The sequence below is a fragment of the Tamandua tetradactyla genome, chromosome 16 (genome assembly GCF_023851605.1).
Source record: "Tamandua tetradactyla isolate mTamTet1 chromosome 16, mTamTet1.pri, whole genome shotgun sequence".
In the NCBI taxonomy this organism is placed as follows: domain Eukaryota; kingdom Metazoa; phylum Chordata; class Mammalia; order Pilosa; family Myrmecophagidae; genus Tamandua; species Tamandua tetradactyla.
Genome location: NC_135342.1, coordinates 80,196,065 through 80,215,626, shown reverse-complemented (window position 1 = coordinate 80,215,626; position 19,562 = coordinate 80,196,065). Strand labels below are relative to the sequence as shown.

Here is a 19,562-nt window from a genome sequence, read left to right as displayed (position 1 = left end):
GCTGCTGACCAAAAAAATAGACGTGTGTACACTAACCTGTCTGTGTACACACACCTACAAACATTTCTCTGTGCAACCATCTGCATCTCTATTAAGCTACAGTGAGCTCATATTGATGTTGCCAGCTCTAATCCGTTACCACCTGGATACTTCTAGGGGAAACGCTTTTTTAGAACACAAAATAGTGGTGAGACCTGACCACCGCATCTAAAGTAGCCCCCCCACACACACCATTCTCCACCCCTACTCTGCTTTAGTTTTTTTCAGGCACTTACACCTTCTCTGTTAAATGTCTGGTCCTCTCACTCAGACCACGTATGGGGCAGACACCCAGTAATTCAGAAGGCCTCTCAAGCCTGGGCCCCGCCGAGTAAGTCAGAGTTGGAGTGCAAATTACTGGGGAAAATTACTTTGCTTCCCAGTTTTCCCAATTATTGAAACCTTCAAAGAGCTTGCGTGTGTGGTTTCCCTGACCCACTGCAGATCCCCAGGTCAGAAAGTCTGAGCCTGGCTCTTAGGAACTGTTTGACTGAGGAATAATTCACATATAAAAAATTCACCCTTTGAAAGTGCACAAGTCGCTGGTTTTTAGTATATTACCAGATTTATACAACCATTAGTACTATCCAAATTCCAGAACAATTTTCAAGGTTCATCCATGTCGTAGCATGTATCAGAACTTCAATCCTTTCTATGGCAAATGGTATCACCTTGTACGGATATAGTACATTTGCTTATCTGTTATCAATTGATGGACACGTGGGTTGTTTCTACCTTTTGACTATTCCAAGTCATGCTACTATGAAAGGAGGGACATTTAATAAGTCCCCAGGTGCTTCTGACATACACTAGAATTTGGGACATCAACGCCCCATCATTTTGCAGCCTCTAAAGCAATGTCGTACCCACACAATCTCTTTTTTGTTTTCCCAACAGCCAGGTAAGACAAGTAGCAGCATTGTCCCCATTTTACCAATAAGGAAACTGAGGCTCAGAGAAGATGAGTGACTTGGAGAGCTGGACCCAGACCACTGACACTGGGCTCTCCAGTTCTCCTACCCACCCCTCAGCTGGCCTCTCTGATCCTCGGCTGGCCTCTCTGATCCTCGGCTGGCCCACCAGCTATTCTCCTTTGCTCTTTTACAGTCTGTGAGAATCAGGGAAGGAAGCCTCGCCAACTTTGGAACGCAAATATTGCCAGTCAAGAAAATATCCACCCGTCAATCAGAACCCAGACACTTTGGCAGACACTGTCTGGCAGATGCCTGAGGGAATTATCTATTTCGGGATGGGTCAGGTGGCCCATAGACTCCCCTCCTCCCTGAACATCTCAGGGCCCCTTCTCTTCCTACCTCATTTTGCAGATGAAGAAACTGAGATTCAGAGCAGTTACCTGCCCTTGTTCACACTGCATTCAGTGTGACCTTTTATTTCTTTTCTTTGAAAATATTTGTCTTAATAAATAGATTTAATGAAGGCAACATACAGGATAACTCTCACTGTCTGTAAAGGACAGCTTTCCATGCAGATGCATAGCACGTGGAGCTTTCAAGGACATGTGAGTGGGTGGAGCTTGTTATAGTTGATTTTCCTTCCAGCAACCCCACGTGGGGCACGATTCAAGGGGCTGGGAGAGGAGGCACAGGGATGGGTGGGGTGAGGCAGCTTTCCCGTGGGGAGACAGAAGCCTGGAATCCTGGTATGGCCTATGTTTTCTCTCAGGGCCTAATGGGCCGAGCTCAAGTTCAAGTCCAGTTCCCTGTCCATCCCTCCAAGGCCTTCTAGAGGAATGGCTTCACCTCCTAAGTCTTATCGCTGAGGTGATTTCACCCCACACCTATTAAAAGTCAGCTGTAGGAGAGGTGCGAGGGTAGTTCAGTAGCAGAATTCTTGACTGCCATGTGGGAGACCTGGGGTTGATTCCCGACCCATGCACTTCCCAAAAATAAACAAACAACAAAAACAAACAAAAATTCAACAAATGGTGCTACAATAATGGGATACTCACATGGAAAAAGAATGAAATGTGACCCCACCATATAGCATACAAAAAAAAAAGTCAGTTGTTTCCCCTCCAGACCCCTGAATTAAAATGCCCCAGGGAGAGGGCCCCAGAAATGTGCATACCTACACACAGTCTTATGGTGAGCAGGGAACCATTCCTATTATATGTTTCACCTACGCCTGTGTGTCATGGGAATCCCATACAACAAATAGTGAACAAATCAAGAGATATTTGCAAAGACTGTGCAAGCTTGCCCCTTCCTCAGTCACACCAGGTGAGACTTGAAAAGACAAATTAGGAGCCTCTTTCCCTGCAATCTCTGCACGAGAAAGTCTGGGCAGCCAGAAAGAATCGTCATTTTTATAGATTTTTAAGTAATCTGCAGAGAGAAGGGAGAAGATTCTGAGATTAAAGGGAACAAGTCCTTCTCACCGTCCACTGCGGGAGCAGTCAAAGTGCTTGCCTGGATCCAGCCATGTCCGGGCACCTGGTACTGAGTTTGGCCCACAAACGCATTTTCTCCCGGCCTGGTGCGGATTTTTTGTTTAGTTTCTGTCTGATTTTTTTTTTCTTTTTTAATTAGAGCAGCTTCAAACTACCATGTAGGTTTACAGAAAAATAATGTGGAAAGCACAGAGTCCTCATTTATGACTCCCCTCACACACAGCTTTCTCTATTACTGACATTTTGTACTTGTATGGTACCTTTGTTACAACTGATGAAACACTATTATGATTATACTAGTAAATACAGGTCACGGTTCACGTTAGGGATCACTGTGTTGTCCACTCCTATGGGTTTGGACTCGGGGTGCTGGCGGGCAGGCGCCAGGTGCAGGACTTTGAGGCCAAGAGGCCCCGCAGCGCGGCGCGGGCGGGAGCAGGAGCCCGCAGCCTCAGGTGCGCCGGGCGGCGGCGCCAGGTGCGCAGGTGGGAAGCGCCAGGTGCGCCGCCACGGGCGCCCCCCCCCCCCCCCCCCCGGGCCCGAGCCCGAGCCCGAGCCCGACGCGAGGGGGCGGGGTCGGCCCGGAGCCTCGCTCGGGAGCGCCAATCGCCGAGCTCGTAACAACTGCGCTCTCCGTCTTCCGTGGAGAGCGCCGCGTTCCTATAGGCCGGCCGCGGCTCTCTTCCGGGCGAGGGGGGCGGGTCCGCGTCGTGGCGGGAAAGCGGCGGCCGTGGCGTCTTCCCGGGAAAGCTGAGGTCTTCACGGAGGCGGAGAGCCCCACGCCGGCCGTCATGGAGGCGGCCGAGGTAGAGTTTCTGGCCGAGAAGGAGCTGGTCACCATCATCCCTAACTTCAGCCTGGACAAGATCTACCTTATTGGGGTAAGGCGTCCGGGCTGGGGCAGGTGGCGACCCCCAGGGCAGACCCCAGCCCAGAGGCGCCCAGGCCCTGGGCAGCCGCGCGGTCTGTTCGACGACACCCGGGGAGCCTCTGGGCTGGGGCCCCCACCGGGCCGCTCGGGCCTCCGCCGCGCCTCCCGCCTCTGCCTGGGGGTCGCCCGGCGTGTAGCCGGCTGGGCAGAGGTGAGGTGCCCCGGGCACGCCTGCGCCTGTGGCCGTGTCTAAGCGAGGGCAGCCCTGGGGGACCGTCCCCACTGACTTTGGGGCTTGCCGGACTTTGCCGCACCTCGTCAGAATCGCCCTGGCCCTGGTTAAAATTCAGCTTTCTGCCTCCACTCCAGACTCTCTCGTCAGAGTGTCCGTGGATTGGAGTTGGGAACAGTTCAGCTCTGTTCCCATTTTTCAGAGCAGAAAATCAAGGCTTAAAGATGAAATCCTATGCCAAGCTTACCCAGTCAGTAGAGTTTGCGTTTTATGTAGGGGAAAGTTCCAGGGCCTGAGGCCTTTATCAGAGGACAAAGGTCAAGGGCTATAAATGCACAGAGTTTCTTCCCCCTAACCCCAAGGAGACTGAAATTCTCTTCATTAAATATTGCTCCAGGGCGGGCCACGGTGGCTCAGCAGGTAAGAATGCTTGCCTGCCATGCCCCAGCTTCTTTTCCCGGTGCCTGCCCATGTGAAGAAAAAAAAAAAATTGCTCTGGAAACTGGAGGATGTAGGCAGAAACGAAGGAAGAGAGTCAAGGCTTTAAGTGCTCACAGGTTGAACTAAGTACTTCTTGGTGTCATCAGATGGGTGCTGTGTCTGCACCACTTGGGAAGCCCAGGGCTCAGGTGATACTTGCCTGAGAGGTCCTGGTCAGTATATGACAGCAGATGATGTCCAGAAGATACATAAACCACAGCACCACATGTTTGGGGATGCTTAACGGCAAAAGTAATGATGGGTCTGTAATGACAGTTGGTTTTAATTTTTACTTGGAATTCAGTTTGCACAGGGCTGTTGGTCTCATCTGATAGCGATGAGGTACAATGATGTTTTTTGTTTCTGATCTTATGGGGGCTTGTTTTTAACTTTGGCAGGGGGATCTGGGGCCTTTTAACCCTGGTTTACCAGTAGAAGTGCCTCTTTGGTTGGCAGTTAACCTGAAACAAAGACAGAAGTGTCGCTTAATACCTCCTGGCTGGATGGATGTAGGTAAGGAGAGGTGGTGACCTGTAATTTGGGTGGGGCTGGATGGGGGATGACACAGGCTGCAGATGGGTGGGGGCATGGGGCAGCCTTCCTGGTTTGCTTAGTGCTCCCCTACTCACCTGTTCTCCGATCAGCTGAAATTCATACTTCCAGATTTATCTCTTAGTGGGTTCTGCTAACCACTGTTTCTAAATTTATTTTGGTTTTGGTGTATATGAAAATTTTAGTTTAGATTTTTATTTTAGATGTTTCAGCTTGCTTCAAAATTTAAAATATTACATGGTCTTAAAGGAGCATTTGTTTTAATTTTTTTAAATAAATAAGTATAGACTAGAGTTTGCAGGAGCAGAGTTATTTTACATTATACAGAATGCCTAAAAAGAATGCATCATCCTACAATGGAGTATTATTTACCATAAAATGGAACGAAGCACTGATACATGCTGCAACATGGATGAACCTTGAAAACATTATGCTAAGCCACAGAAGCCAGACTGTTGATGTTTTCTTTTGTGTGAACTGTCCAGCATGGGCAAATCCATAGAGATAAGGAGGTTAGTGGCTGCCTCGGGATGGAGTAATGAGGGGTGGTTGGAGTCTAGGTATATTTGTACAGCTGAGTTTGCTGAAGGATTGACTGTGAGGTGAGAGAAGAGAGTAGAGAATGACTGCCAGGGCTGTTGATTGGAGCTGCAGAAGGAGATGCGCTGGAGTGGGGCCCTGGAGTAGGTTTGATCCTATTATACTTGAGGTATATATGAGACTTGTTGGGTCATTGAGTGGAAACGATGTTGGCAGTGGGATACTTGTCAGGAGTTGGGGGTGCTGAGCTGGGTGGGGATTGAGACTTGGAAGTCATTATCATAAGCACATGGGTGGTATTCAAGCGAGGCAGGTGAGGACATCTGGGGTGTGAATTTAGATGGCAAAGAAGAAACCCAGGAACTGAGCTCTTTGATTGGGTTGAGGGCTTGGGAGCATGAGAAGCAATCAGCAAGAGACACAGGGAGTGGCCAGCAAGGTTGAAAGAGATCCCAGGGAGGCAGTGCTGCCCCCAGAAGTGAGGCAATACAGACCCAAAGAAGGAGAAGGGTGGCATTTGTCAAATGCTGAGACCAATAATGAGCCACTGGGTTTAATGGAGTGGAGGTCATTGACCTTGGTGACCTGTTTTGGTGCAAAAGTTGGGATAAACACTAATTTGAGTGGTGTAGAGCAAGTGGGAGAAGAGGTTAATGTAAACATAAGACAACTCTTAAAGTTTTGTTTCTAAAAGGCCTGAGAAATGGTAGGTAACTGGAGAAGGATTTAGTGCCAGGGTTTTCTTAGTAAGATGGGAGCTCTCACAGTGTGTTTGTAATGATCAAGTAGCAAGGGAAAAATGAGGATTGTCAGGTGAGAGTTACTGTAGTGATGTTTGTGGGTAAGGGGAGTCTTACACCCTCTGCAGGGAGGTTGGGAGATGGGGTGGGCACAGATGTTCTCTCTCGATCGCTTTTCTTTCCTCAGCAAAATAGGAGGTAACGATGAGAGTTGGGCTGTGGGGTGAGGAAGCATTGGTGATGTGAGGAGATGGCATGGAGTGGTTGGATAGAAGATAAAAGCAAGAGGATGCATGGACCAGGGAAACTAAGAGGATTGTAGGTGACCAACCGGGGATGTTGTCAGTAATTTAAAGTGAGACCCAACAGTTTTGTCTTTCTGTCCATCCATCCATTTCCCTTACCCACATTCAGCAGTCCAGTTCCAGAGTTGGGGTTTCTTCAGGCCCATGAGGAAGAGGGAGGAAGGGAGGAAGGCCGAGGGAGCTGTGGACATGTGCAGCAGTGGTGGAGCGGTGGGTGGGATTGGACTCTTCTGCACGTCCAGACACTGGGATTAAACAACTACATTATATATTCAGCCCCCAATCCTGGGTGTCTGTAATTTGTAAATTTTGTCTTGTTCTCTTCTGAACAAGGCTTAGTACAAATAAATTTCTCTAATCACTGGCTACTTTTTTTTCCTTTTAAAATTTTTATTGTGGTAACGTATACATATATAAGCACAAAAGTTCCCATTTTAACTAGTTTCATGTTACAACTCAGTGACATTAACTACATTCACAATGTTGCGCAACCATTACCACCATCCATTACCACAATTTTCCCATCACCCCAAGCAGAAACACTGAACACATTAAGCAGTAAACTCCCCATTCTCCCCTGCTTCCAGGCCCTAGGAACCTCTGACCTATGTCTGTCTCTGCAGATTTGCTTATTCTAGTAATTTCATAGAAATGGAATCGTACAACATTTGTCCTTTCGTGTCTGGCTTATTTTACTCAATATGATTTTGCAAGGTTCATCCATGTTGGTACATGATTAAATGTGAATAATGTTCCAGTCCACTGTGGGTGCGAACCACATTTTGTCTATCTATTCATCTGTTGATGGGCACTTGGTATGGTGGTTTGGAGCTATAAGTACCCCAGAAATACATGCTCTTAAACTTTATTCCTATGGGTGTGGATTCATTGTAAGTAGGACCTTTTGATGAGATTACTTCAGTTCAGGTGTGACCCACTTCAGTCAGACTGGGTCTTAATTCTATTACTGGAGTCTTTATAGGCAAAATGAAATTGAGAAAGAAAAAGCTGTGGGAAGTAAGAATCTGAAAGTTAATGGAAACTGGAATTGAAGAGAGACACCAAGAGAAGCCACCATGTGCCTTGCCATGTGACAGAGGACCAAGGATTGCCAGCAGCCAGCCCCAGAATGCCAGTCTTCGGAAAGAAAGCATAGCCTTGATGAGGCCTGGATTTGGGTTTTTTTCCTAGCCTCAAACTGTGAGCTAATGAATTCCCATTGCTTAAGCCAACCTATTGCATGGTATTAAATTGAGCAGCCAAGGAAACTAAAACACTTGGGTTGTTTCCATCTTTTGGCTATTGTGAATAGTGCTTCTATGAACATTGGCCTGCAAGATAACTTTTTCCCTTGATGAGTGAAAATCCTCATGGTTTTTGGCCTCTTCATGCCCACAGTTTCTCCAGATAACATTCTGTAATTTTCTTCTGCCTCAGATAACTTGTTAAGTTATGGGACCAGATAATACAGTGATGAGATAGAATTGCTGGTGGGGCCTGGGAAGGTTTCAGTTGCAAGCTTCTGTATCTTCTTCACATGGAGTTAGAACGTGTTATCTTCCCAAAACATCAATGTGTATTATCAATCATGGAAGTTGCTGGAGTGTCAGCGTCATAGTCCATTCTTAGGTAAAGGTAACCAGGGACAAAGGATAGCAATATACAGTTCTCAGGCCTTGAAAATGTCCAAGTTAAGGCATCAACAGGATGATACCTGGACTCTGAAGACAGGCTGCTGGCATCCGGGACATGTCTATCACATGGGAAGGCACATGGCTGGTATCTGCTGGTGATTTGCTCCTGATTTTGTTGTTTTCAGCTTGTGGTTTCAGTAGCTTCCTCTCTGTTTTCTATGGGTGTTTTCTTAGCTTCTCCAGAGCTTTTAGTCGCTGGCTACTTTTATCACCTTTTACATCAAAGGAAAAATACTTCTCTTTCTCTAAGTAAAGCACTTCTGACTGACATCTTTTTTTGTATGCCGTATGGGTCACATTTCATTCTTTTTTCCATGTGAATATCCTGTTAATGGTGCTTATTTGTTGAATTTTTTTTTTCTTTCTTTCTTTGCTTGCTTGTTTGTTTTGGAAAGTACATCATCGGTCAGGAATTGAATCCGGGTTTCCCACAGGGCAGGCGAGGATTCTACCATTGAACTACTCTGGCACCCCTCTGACTGACATTCATTTCAGTTACTTGTTCTGCAGGCCAAAGCAACAGCAACAACAAAAATTTACCTTCTCTGATAGGGAATTTTCAAGGATATTGGTCACAAATCATCTGGTTAATGATACAAATAGTATTCCAAAAAGGTTTTTTCCTCGTGAATTTATTATTACTTGATTGAATACGTTATAGAAACACTTCTTAAGTTTGGGAGGTTTGAAAAACCTATTGAATACACTGATGATAAACTATATTAACTTCTAAAATTTCAGAGAAGTTAGAGGAGAATCGGGACCATGAACGAAAGGAAGAAACTTTTACCCCAATGCCCAGCCCTTATTACATGGAACTGACTAAACTCCTGCTAAATCAGTAAGTTTGTCTTCATTCTTTGAGCCCATAGGTAAGATGGAATCTTTAAAAAAAATTTTTTAATTTTTATTGAGATCTTCATGCACTGTTACAGTACATCCAAAGTATACAATTGATGGCTCATAATATCATCACATAGTTTTGTATTCATCACCATGATCATTTTTAGAACATCTGCATCACTCCAGAAAAAGAAATAAAAAGAAAAAAGAAAAAAACATACATCCCATACCCCTCATGACCTCCCTCTATTGACCACTAGTATTGCACTCTACCTGATTTTTTTTAACCCCTTATTCCCCCTTATTTTTTATTTTTTGTCCTTATGTTTTTACTGTCTGTCCATACCTTGGATAAAGGAGCATCAGCCACAAGGTTTTCACAATCGGCATGGTCACATTATAAAAGCCATATAGTTATACAATTGTCTTCAGGAATCAAGGCTACTGAAATACAGTTCAACCGTTTCAGGTACTTCCCTCCAGCCACTGCAGTACACCATAAACTAAAAAGAGAAATCCTTATAATGCATAAGAATACCCTTCAGGGTAACCTCTCAACTCTGAAGTCTCTCAGCCACTGAAATTTTTTGTCTCATTTCTCTCTTCCCCCTTTTGGTCAAGAAGGCTTTCTCAATCCCTTGATGCTAGGTCTCAGCTCATCCCTGGGAGTCCTGTCCCATGTTGCCAAGAGATTTACACCCCTGGGAGTCATGGCCCATGTAGAGGGCAGGACAGTGAGTTCACTTACCCAGTTGTCTTAGAGAGGCCACATCTGAGCATTCTCTGAAGGTGACTCTTAGGCATTATTATAAGTAGGCTTAGCTGCTCCTTTGCAAGAATAAGTTTCACACAGACAAGCCCCAAGACTGAGGGCTTGGTCTATTGAATTGATTGTTGTCCCCACTCCTTGCGAAAATATCAGGAGACTTCCCCAGATGGGGAAGTGTAATATTTCCTCCTCTCTTCCCAGTCCCCTAAGGGACTTTTTAAATACTTATTTTCTGCCCACATTACTCTGGGAAGTATTGGAACATCGCACTAATCTGTACGAACCAACAAGATCTCACTCTGTATTCAAGATTCCCTGTAATTGTGGTGTTCAAATGAACTGACCATATAAGTTAAATTAGATAATGTGCTACCGAAATACAGATTTTGCACCAAATAAATATCTCTTCCAGTGGTCTCACATAGGATTTGAAGTTTTAAAATATAGACCATATCATCCTTAACTGTGTATTCTGATTTATTGTAGTCCTATCCAGATCAGCTTCCTTCATATCTCTAGTTGAAGTCTGATTACTTTTTCAGCTTTTTAAATTACCCGCTGCTGTATGGGGTAATGCAGACATTCATAGCTCCAGAACTCTTAACTTTCAGTGTCACACAAATACCCAAAGTACCAGGGAATGACCAGGTTATACACAAGTAGCCCAGCATCTTGAAATAACAGTTACAACTCTGGAATAGATGTGACTACTTGTAAGAGTTTACAATCTAGGAACCTTTACAATAAGCCCCATGCTCTCAACTTCAATTCTCTGACTTTGTATATTATAGTTAGTCCATATAAGTGGGGCATGATAATGTTTGTTTTTTTGTTTCTGACAGGTCGTTCAACATACTATCTTCAAGTTTCATTCACATAGTAGCGTGCCTCACAATTTCATTCTTTCTTGCAGCCTCTCCATTGTCTGTTGTATGTGAACACCACAGTTTCCCCTTCCATTCGTCAGCTGATATATCCTTAGACCACCTCCATCCATTGCAGATCACTGACACTGCTGCCATAAATACCAGTGTGCAAATGTCCATTCGTGTCCCAACTCTCAGTTCTTCCAAGTATATACCTAACGATGAGGTTGCAAGATCATATGGCAACCCCACCCCAGCCCTCTGTGGAACCACCACACTGTCCTCCAGAGAGGCTGCACTGCTCTCCTTCCCCCTACCAATAGTGAATGGGTACATCTCTTACTCCATCCAGCACTTGTAGGTCACATGGAATCTTGACACACACTTGTTGTCCTTGCTGATTTCTTGCAGTCAGTGGCAGCACTAGCTACCCTGTTTTTCAGCAGCGTCAGGGAGTCAGTTTGGCTGGGTTGCTTGTTCTCCCTTGTTCTCCACTTTCTTCCCCCAGTGTATCCTTTGGCTCTCTCACCTCTACCCCCTAACTACTTATCACTCAACATTGGACTTCACTTTGAGCCATTCTTGTTATCTCTAGTAGTAGCCTTTTCCCCCTAACTATTCGTCTCCTTTATTTAATATACCTTTATCCCTTTTCCTCCTTTTGGTATGTTGATTGGAGTTCATGTGTGTCTTTCACAGAAAGGCCAGAGGCTCCCATTGCTTCTGATCTTAGTTTTAGGGAAAGCCCACGAGTGGCCAAATGTGCGTGCTATAGTGAAACCTCTTAAATCCTTTGTGTCATATCTAGTGCCATCTCCCCAGTGGTTTTTGATTCCTTGTTCCCACTGCAGCCAGAATGGTCTTTTAAAAAGCAAATCTCCTGTCTGACTCAGCTGCTTACCCTCCTCGGGCTTCCAGTGCTCCATCAAACTGTGACTTTGCAAGTACCGTGTGGCCTGGAGTACTTTTCCTTCTTCCCTCTCTCATGACTCTTGTAGTCCTCGCTCTCTTTCTCGGTCTCTAGGTTTCAGACTCATGTTGGCCTTCTTTCAGTTATTCAAGGCTTTGCATATATTCTTCCCTCTGCCCCTTATGTCCACCTGCATTCCCTGCCTCCCCCTCACTTCCTTTGGTTGGCATGACAAGTATCCCCTCCCAGATTTAATAGCATTGTCCTCTTGGCATCTCCATATACCTTCCCAGCATTTATCACAGTTGGAATTGTCTAATCATTGTCTGGCTGTATTCCCCCCTCCTCCCTGCCACAGGTCTAAGTGGGCAGGCCCTGTCTTATCTGCCCTAGGTCATAGCTCAGTACCTGTAGCTCATCGGTTTGTTGAATGAATGAATGAATGAATGAATCAAGTCAGTGGGGTGCATACAAGTATGGATCATTTTGATTGGGAGATACTTAGCATGTAATTTGCAAAACTTCAAGCTTTTTTTTGGGTTGCATATTCATCATCATGATCATTTCTTGGAACATTTGCTTCTATTCAGAAAAAGAAGTAAAGAGAAAACAGAAAAAAAATCATACATACCATACTCCCACCCCTCCCCCTCACCGATCACCAGCATTTCACTCTAAATTTAACATTTGTTCCCCCTATTATTCATCTTTATTCCGTATGTTTTACTTGTCTGTTGATAAAACTTCAAGCTTTTGAAAACTCCCTTAACAGCCTTTAGTTGAGGGTTCAAAAGCAGAATTAGACAAAAATATGGGCACTCCCTAGTGCTTTCTCTAGAGCAGCAGGAAGGGCTACCACTCACTAAATGGCGCTGCTGGATATAAATGAAAATTTGGGTCTACTACGTGGATGTATCCTTAGTCTGTGTGAAGCCTCAGTCCACCCATTCATTTGACAAAATCTGAGTATAGACAGTACATTAAGCATCCTTCTAGAGAGTGGAGATAGTCATGTAGGCGTGTGTCCCCAGCTTAGTGGAGAACTGTGAACCTTTTAACTGGTGATCACATTGCTGCCTGATGAGTGCTGCTCAGGCTGCATTGGGATGCCGCAGCAATTGCCTGGTGATGCAGAGAAGGGCTGGTGTGGCAGGGCAGGGCAGGGAGGGTGTTAGCCTTGAAGGATGAGGAAAAATGTACTCGGGGGTTAGGAGCAGGGAGCGGGCAGTGCAGGTAGAAGGAATTAGTTGTAAGCAGGGGTGGAAGTGGGCAAGGGAGTGGCGTACTGGGGAAGCCACAGGCACCTGGGCACAGGTGGACTATATGAAGGGCGGTGGGAGCCAAGACTCCTGTCTCAATTGTTGGGGGGCAGCTGGAAGGGTTTTTAAGCAGGTAGGGCTTGGAAGGGGTTGGATCCAGAAGTGGAAGCCGAGGTAAGAAGTTATTGTGATCCTCTCGGTGAGAGAATTTGAGGGCCTATTCATTTTGTTTTTGACGTTCAATATATCTTGCCTGCAATTTCTATTAAAATGCTTGCTTTTTAATTCATTTGCTGAAGGGAACTAAGTCTTCCCTTGTTCTGCAATTTAAGGGCCTTGGGTCCTTTGTTGTTTGACCTCCTGGCCAGAGCCGGATCTAAGTATTTGGATTTGTAAATAAATTCACTAGGTAAATTTTAGACCATTGATCTACTAACCATGAGTTAATTTTAGCATACATATAGAGAATTTTTAGTTCCTCCTAGGAGGCCTAATGATGAACAATGTTTCTGCTGCTTTGAGAAATTCTAGTGTCTTCCAGCTTGTCTTTCCTTCAAAGAGTAACTTAACATATAACCCACCCTGTTGTGATTTCTCCCAGCTGACTTCATTCTAACTTTTACTCAGAATTCCACCCTACATAGGTGTGCGCAGTTTATGCTAATTTGCCATTTCATCTGTTTTTTGTAAACTTACTTTGGGTGTCTGTCAAGTGCGAGCACAGAAGTCCTTCAGAGCTGCTTTGAGGACAGTCGTCTTTCCTTGCCTGATGGTGAGAGCGAACAATGGAGGTCGTTGTCTCTGAGCCAGCTCACAAAACAACTTCATTTTAAGAGTAACTATACAACAAAGCACACTTGGTTGTCCTGAGCCAAAGGTTGTCCAACTTGAGCTTGTTCCTCAGTATGAGATCTTAGGTGAATAGAAGTCCTTGCCTGATAGCCTACAGTGGGATGGCTGACATGGGCAGTAGGAACTCAGTGGGGATCTTGGCTGAATTTTCTTGGCACTAAGCCTAACTGCTGGAAATACATACATTTAAAAATAAAAAATAAAGCCAAACAAATTTTCCAAGTCTAGAGCAGCTAGCATATTTTGCCTGAATCCAAACAGCATTTTTTAAAATGCTACTTCTATCTATCCTTGTTTGATTGATGTCACCTTGTTTCCTTTAGTGCTTCAGACAATATTCCAAAAGCAGATGAGATCCGGACCCTGGTCAAGGACATGTGGGACACTCGCATAGCTAAGCTCCGGGTCTCTGCCGACAGCTTTGTGAGGCAGCAGGAGGCACATGCCAAGGTAGGGGCCACCTAAGATGCGTGTGGGTCCTGCCTATGAGGGCTTTGGGACCCTTGTGGAATCTCACCTGGCACTCTGTCTGCAAAGGGTATTGCAAACACTTATAGTTGGACTTTGCTTTTTTGTTGTTGTTGTTTCTAATTCATTGGTTTCTTATTTCATTTTTATTACATAGATTCTTTTATTTTTCTCAACAACAAAAAGTCCTCAGTCAATTCGGTGTTTTCTTTTGTATTGTAGCTGGATAACTTGACCTTAATGGAGATCAACACCAGCGGGTCTTTCCTCACACAAGCACTTAATCACATGTACAAACTCCGCACAAATCTCCAACCTTCTGAAAGTGCCCAGTCTCAGGACTTCTAGAGAAAGGCTTTGACTTCATAAAGGTTTCCCATCCGGTGGTTGGAGGCTTGCCAACTGATGTGTAAGTGCTTCAGAAACTGACAGAGGATTTCACAGTTCTGGAATTCTAGAAATACTTTTGAATTTCTGAAATACATGTGCAGTCATGCAAGAAATGGCTTCATAAAACTGTTGGAGAAGCAAAAGGTCTGTGGTTAGTTCTCAAAATTCAACTCTCTGGAACATTCTTTGATTCCACATCTCTTTTCTAGAAGCCGGCTTTTTGTGTGTATTGGGCGTAGGGGGGAAGGAATAAAGGCTTTAGCAAAAGAAGTTCTCTCTTTAGCAGAGCCTTGGGCTTCCTGCACAAGAACTGGCATGCATGGATAAGTGCCTGGGGACTGGTAGATACGGCTCTGAAAAGGTACAGTGGGGATGACAATGAGAATTAGGGCTTTTTTTCCTTTTTTGGGTTAAATTTAGAATCTCCTGCAGAAGTTGTTCACATAGGCTGGCAGGTGGAGTAGCTAGTGATGCTGACCAGCATTTTATAATCTAAGCCCTGATAGACAATAAAGGTCAACCCAAATATGACTGTTTTTGTCCTGTATAACTATCAGATGAAAGGAGTGAACTGTATGATTGCCATGGCTTGATAAAATGAAACTGGTGTATAGTAGTCAGTTATAAACTTCAGATCAACATTCTGGATGCCTGTTGTTTGGTGTTACTTCTGGTTAAGGTTTAACAGGTTGCTTTTCAGAGGTCCGGACCCTGGTCAAGGACATGTGGGACACTCGCATAGCTAAGCTCCAGGTCTTTGCCGACAGCTTTGGAGACAGCAGGAAGCACGTGCCAAGGTAGGGGCCACTTGGGATGCGTGTGGCAATATTGGAAAAATTAATCTAGTATACTGAGCATGTGAGTGAAACAAGATAATGGTAGGAAGCTAAGTCAGTTCTGATGGATTTAGGGGGACGGACTCTTAGCTTTCAGTGGCTCAAATATGGGTAATGGGACAGTTAACTCAATTTTAGCACTGCTAGGCTCCTTCGAGGAATGACATTACTTTGGGCACAGCAGTCAAAAGCCAGCTAGCCACAGAACTTTCTACTCACTGTCGGACCCTGGACAGTCACTTCCACTCTCAGTCAGCATTAAGTAGCACATTTACTTGAGGGCTTTGGGAAGAATGGATGTGAGGGATGGATTTGGCCTGAAATAGCTGCTATTTGCCCTTTAGTATATTTCTCTTTCAAATTGCTTCCCGAGTACACCTCCAACAAATACCAGAAAGCCAGACCTAGGGGTGGGGAGACCAGCAGATGTGCCTCAGGAGTCAAAGGTTTCACCCTCCATGAGTCTGCTGGCTTTAATCTGGGGTCTTTTGGAATGGGGCTGTGTGTGATCGTGGAGAGTTTGATGTCCTGTCTCAGATTTTGTCCTTGAATGCTCTTCTCTCAAAACCTGGCTGAGCTACAGTTGACCCTCTGACTTCCTGTTCCAACTGTGAAACCATAGTGGTTCTGAGCTTTTTTTGCCCACATTTTATTATGGCATAAAAAAGATTTTCCTCTTGACGTGATTTAGGAAGATTTTATTTTTTGGATGTTGTCAGAAATTACAGCAATATATTCATAAATACCTAATTACTACATTCAACAAATAATATTACAATACAATTAATTCAAACAAGTACACTTAGAACAGGTTTAATTTCACAGCATCTAAATTGCCCCGAGTGCCTGAGGCAGTTCTTCCTCCCCTCCCTCCTAGGTCCTGGTCTCTGTTCTAGCAACTAAGCACAGGGCACATACAAAGGAACACGCAGTTAGCCTGGTCTTCAACAGGTCCACGAGATAAGCTGGACCACACTGTCGGGGACAGTTTACTGTGGGAGTGGGGAGCCCAGAGCTTGGTGGCGGAAGGAGCCTAGGAACGACCTTAGCTGGTCCTTCGCTTCAAGAGTAACAGAATTGGCTCATGCTGACCATCGCCATCTTGCGGTGGATCTTTGGAATTTTCTGCACTTTAAAACATGACTCAAGAGGGAAAGCAGTAATGTGATTTGAAATCCAGCTCTTTTAGGGATGTGTTGTTTAATTTCAGCTTAATTTTTGGCATTTGGCAGCACTGTGAGCTAATTAAAGAAAAGACCACACCACTACTGTATTTTTCCTTTTTCTGCTACTGAAGGTGAAGGTTTCTCTGAACTCTGAATTTCTTTAATGGTATGTTAGACTAGAAAGGATGAAAATCATTAGTCAATTATCAGAGTAATTAGAAGCAACAATATCGTGTTTGGCTGATTATCTGAAATAAGAACAAGTTCAACATGTTCAAATGTTTAAGTTGTATAGCACCAGGTCCTGGAGATAGCTTTGCTTTGTTTTTGAATAATCTGGTTAAATGTGGAATCACGTGATTTAGCATTAAAAGGTTCACTCACGAGTTTGAGTTCCCGTTAGATAAAGGATGGCGGTTGTCTCTCCAGGTAATCTAGGAAGATACTTATAGTCACGAAAGACCGAGGCCTTCATGGAAATACTGACAGAGGTTGCGTGTGCATTTCTAGAGCAAATATGGCATATTTCTGAACCTTGTTTACTTCTTTACTGTTCAACAGTAAAAGGATTAAGAGACTGCATATTTGTAAATTTTTGTTGAACCCAAATTGAAAGTAGACTTAGATACAGTGTTCCTATTTCTAGAATAGAATCCTCTGGAAAAAATGAAATGTTTTCAGATTATAAAACAAATTGTATGAGAGAACCATTATTGGGTACGACACCTTAATGGTACACTTACATTTTTCAAGAGATGCTTTCCTTTTTCCTTTTTTTTTTTTTAAACATTTTCTTAGTTTATTCATGCTGCCCTGCTTTTTATCTCTACTCTGATTGTCGCACTACTTCTTGAACACAAGAATATTCAGTGATTTCCACAGATAACAGGAAATATAGTGAGGCAGAATGATAGAGAAGCTTAAAGGCAGGATTTTGCAATTGGAAGAAAAAATTTATTACTAGTTCAGGGAGAGGTTTCACCTATGGCCTCCACCCCTGGGCAGACTTTTCTATAATAGTGGCTTCATTTATTGCACATGCCAGGAACTCTCATAATAAAAATCCAACCAAGTGAGCTCCCCCGGATGCTCAGAGGGATTAGGGCTGTGCTTTTCTTCTCCATAATATCATCAGATCTTTTTTTGTTTGTTTACCTCAGCCAAGGCCATTACCAAAGCTGGTTACTAAAAAGCATCCAGACATTTTCTGTGATGTAAGAGAAGGGCTGGGATTTAAGCCTTCAGACCAGAAACAGTGGGTAGATTTTAAATGAGCTCAAGTGATATTTTGCCCCGGTTGTTAGCTAACATAGCTCCCTCTAAACCCTTGCCCCCACCTGTAGAACGTGTTGATCTCCCAATGTCTTTACAGGGGAGGAGGCCAGCAGTACAGCGTTTAATTCTCAAGTTATATCTGTGGAAAGGAAGGTGCTTGTTGACTGCTGATAATACTGGCGGCACTTTTTGTCTGAGTTTGCTAATAACTGGAAGGTTCTTGGCAGGCTTACAAAGCAAACTGTGTGGGAGCAGATAAAGCGACACGACGCCATCTGCCAGCAAGCTGTTCTGTGGAGCAGAGGGCTGGGGCTGCCGACTCAGCCACCAAGGCCCCTCCCCTGACCTGCTGCCACCTCTTCCCCTTCTGTCCCCAGACTGGCCACTGGCTACTTTGTGCTTCTGGGGTCCATATTCCTTGCTCCAAACAAACACTGTCTAAATACACATTAACTAAGACAGAATGAGGATGCCCCCCCATTGGTGTGATTATCCCAGTTTCTAGCTGCTCCTGTGCTTGTCACAATTAAGTTTAGAAAGAAGTTCAACCCAGACATGGCTTACCCTACCTTTAAGCTGTTACAAAGCTTTGCATCTAAAAGCTTCTAAAATTTCTACTTTGCACCTGCTCTCAGACTGCTGTAAGACACCATAGAATTTTATCACAGAAATTGTTTACTTCCTGAAAGGTTTTAAAAAAAACTTCGCGTGTGTACGTGCACAGACACACAGGTATTTCTCCTGTTTGCGCCAAGGGTGCTCCCTTCTTCCTTAACAGCAACTGGCTTATCTGCTATGTACTTGGCCCAATGCAGGGAGGCAGTGGAAGGAGGTAAGAAGTAATAATGCATGGCTTTCTACATCATTTTCTGGTGCAACTCAAAAAGGAAGTGATCGCATAGGCGCCAGTGGTAAGCTCTTTTTACTTTTCTTCTGCTTTAATTTTTAAAACACTTCAATATTTCAATGTCCTGACCAGCAGCAGTACAAACACTAAAAGCAAGTTTTTCTTTTTTGCCCAGAAAAACGAACAAAAAACAAACAAAACCCCCAAACAGAAAAACAAACAAACAAAAATCCCCCAAACCACATATTAAAAATGGCAGGCTTTTTATAACAATAATTAAAGTAATAAAAACATACAAAACTTTTTAAATATATACACAGTACAAGGCTGAAGCACCTCTGACTTTTCTCTCAAAATTTGTATGAAAACACCACCCACTGCAGTAACAATTTGGTGGGTATGACTGTATGTATACACAGAGCTCTGTACATCTCCCCCACGGAATAATAAAAATGTACCTTCCATTTATTGATTCATTTTATATTTTAGTGAGTGCTTTTCCAGTAAAAGCCTTTGGTGGGTGACTCTTAAGTACTGTTGCTTTGTGTGCTGCTAGGAGCTGCTGCTTTGAAGAACATTTTGCAGCAAAATGACTTACACTGCACCCAAACCTTCTTTCCGGTTGAAGCAGGTCTCGCCCCTGGGAAGGGACAAGACTGACCCCATCATCTCAGCAAAAGTGAGGTTGGTTCTTTAGGCACAGTAAAGTGGCAACACAGGATCCAATCACATGCACCTGGGGCTATGAATGACAAAGTTTAGTGTTGGTAATGGAGCCTTCATTTTCAGATGAAAATATTATGTGGGGGAAGAAAGAATAAAACTGCCTTTAAAAAGAAAAACTATGGGCTTCCTACATTGATTGCTTGCTGAATTACAAAGGTGATTCAATTGCATTGAAGTCAAGGTGAGTTCTTTCTTTATTCTGGAGCCTGGAATCCTTTGCTTCATGCATGGCACATTCTCATTATTTTTTAAGCTTCAAACCTCCCAGTGAAAAATATTAAATATTCAAGGTAATAAAATAGATATTATTTCTATACTATAGGTTCGGCCTAGTGCAAGGGAAACCGTCACCTAGGATATCCCTTAAAGTAACCCCTAGGCCAATGCATTGCAGGCAAAGCAAGGCACTTCCGTAAGTGATCCAGTTCTGCCTGGAGGCGCTCCCTTTCAGAGACAATCTTCTGTTTTTGGCTCCTTAACTCCTGGAGAGGG

The 19,562-nt window shown here is 44.1% G+C and overlaps 2 protein-coding genes across 4 annotated transcripts in view; one reads left to right on the top strand and one right to left on the bottom strand.

The window, feature by feature from the left end:
• Positions 1-3,132: 3,132 nt before the first annotated feature.
• GINS2 (GINS complex subunit 2) lies at positions 3,133-17,377 on the top strand. Its single transcript, XM_077133220.1, has 5 exons — positions 3,133-3,330; positions 4,431-4,545; positions 8,605-8,704; positions 13,686-13,812; positions 14,053-17,377. Exons 1-5 carry the CDS (start codon positions 3,241-3,243, stop codon positions 14,176-14,178), a joined length of 558 nt encoding a protein of 185 aa, XP_076989335.1. The 5' UTR covers positions 3,133-3,240; the 3' UTR covers positions 14,179-17,377.
• GSE1 (Gse1 coiled-coil protein) overlaps positions 15,740-19,562 on the bottom strand; it is a 399,288-nt gene continuing 395,465 nt past the window's right edge. For all 3 annotated transcript variants that reach the window (XM_077133217.1, XM_077133218.1, XM_077133219.1), the window contains one exon: positions 15,740-19,552. In XM_077133217.1, the coding sequence (XP_076989332.1) occupies positions 19,418-19,552 (135 nt within the window). In that variant the 3' untranslated portion in view covers positions 15,740-19,417. The remainder of the gene's footprint in view (positions 19,553-19,562) is intronic.

Bases quoted from the DNA above. Each gene is read 5' to 3' on its own strand.
- GINS2 (XM_077133220.1), top strand. From the start codon at position 3,241: ATGGAGGCGGCCGAGGTAGAGTTTCTGGCCGAGAAGGAGCTGGTCACC. The intron at 3,331-4,430 runs GTAAGGCGTCCG...TAACTTTGGCAG, and splicing joins ACAAGATCTACCTTATTGGG to GGGGATCTGGGGCCTTTTAA. The intron at 13,813-14,052 runs GTAGGGGCCACC...TTTGTATTGTAG, and splicing joins AGCAGGAGGCACATGCCAAG to CTGGATAACTTGACCTTAAT.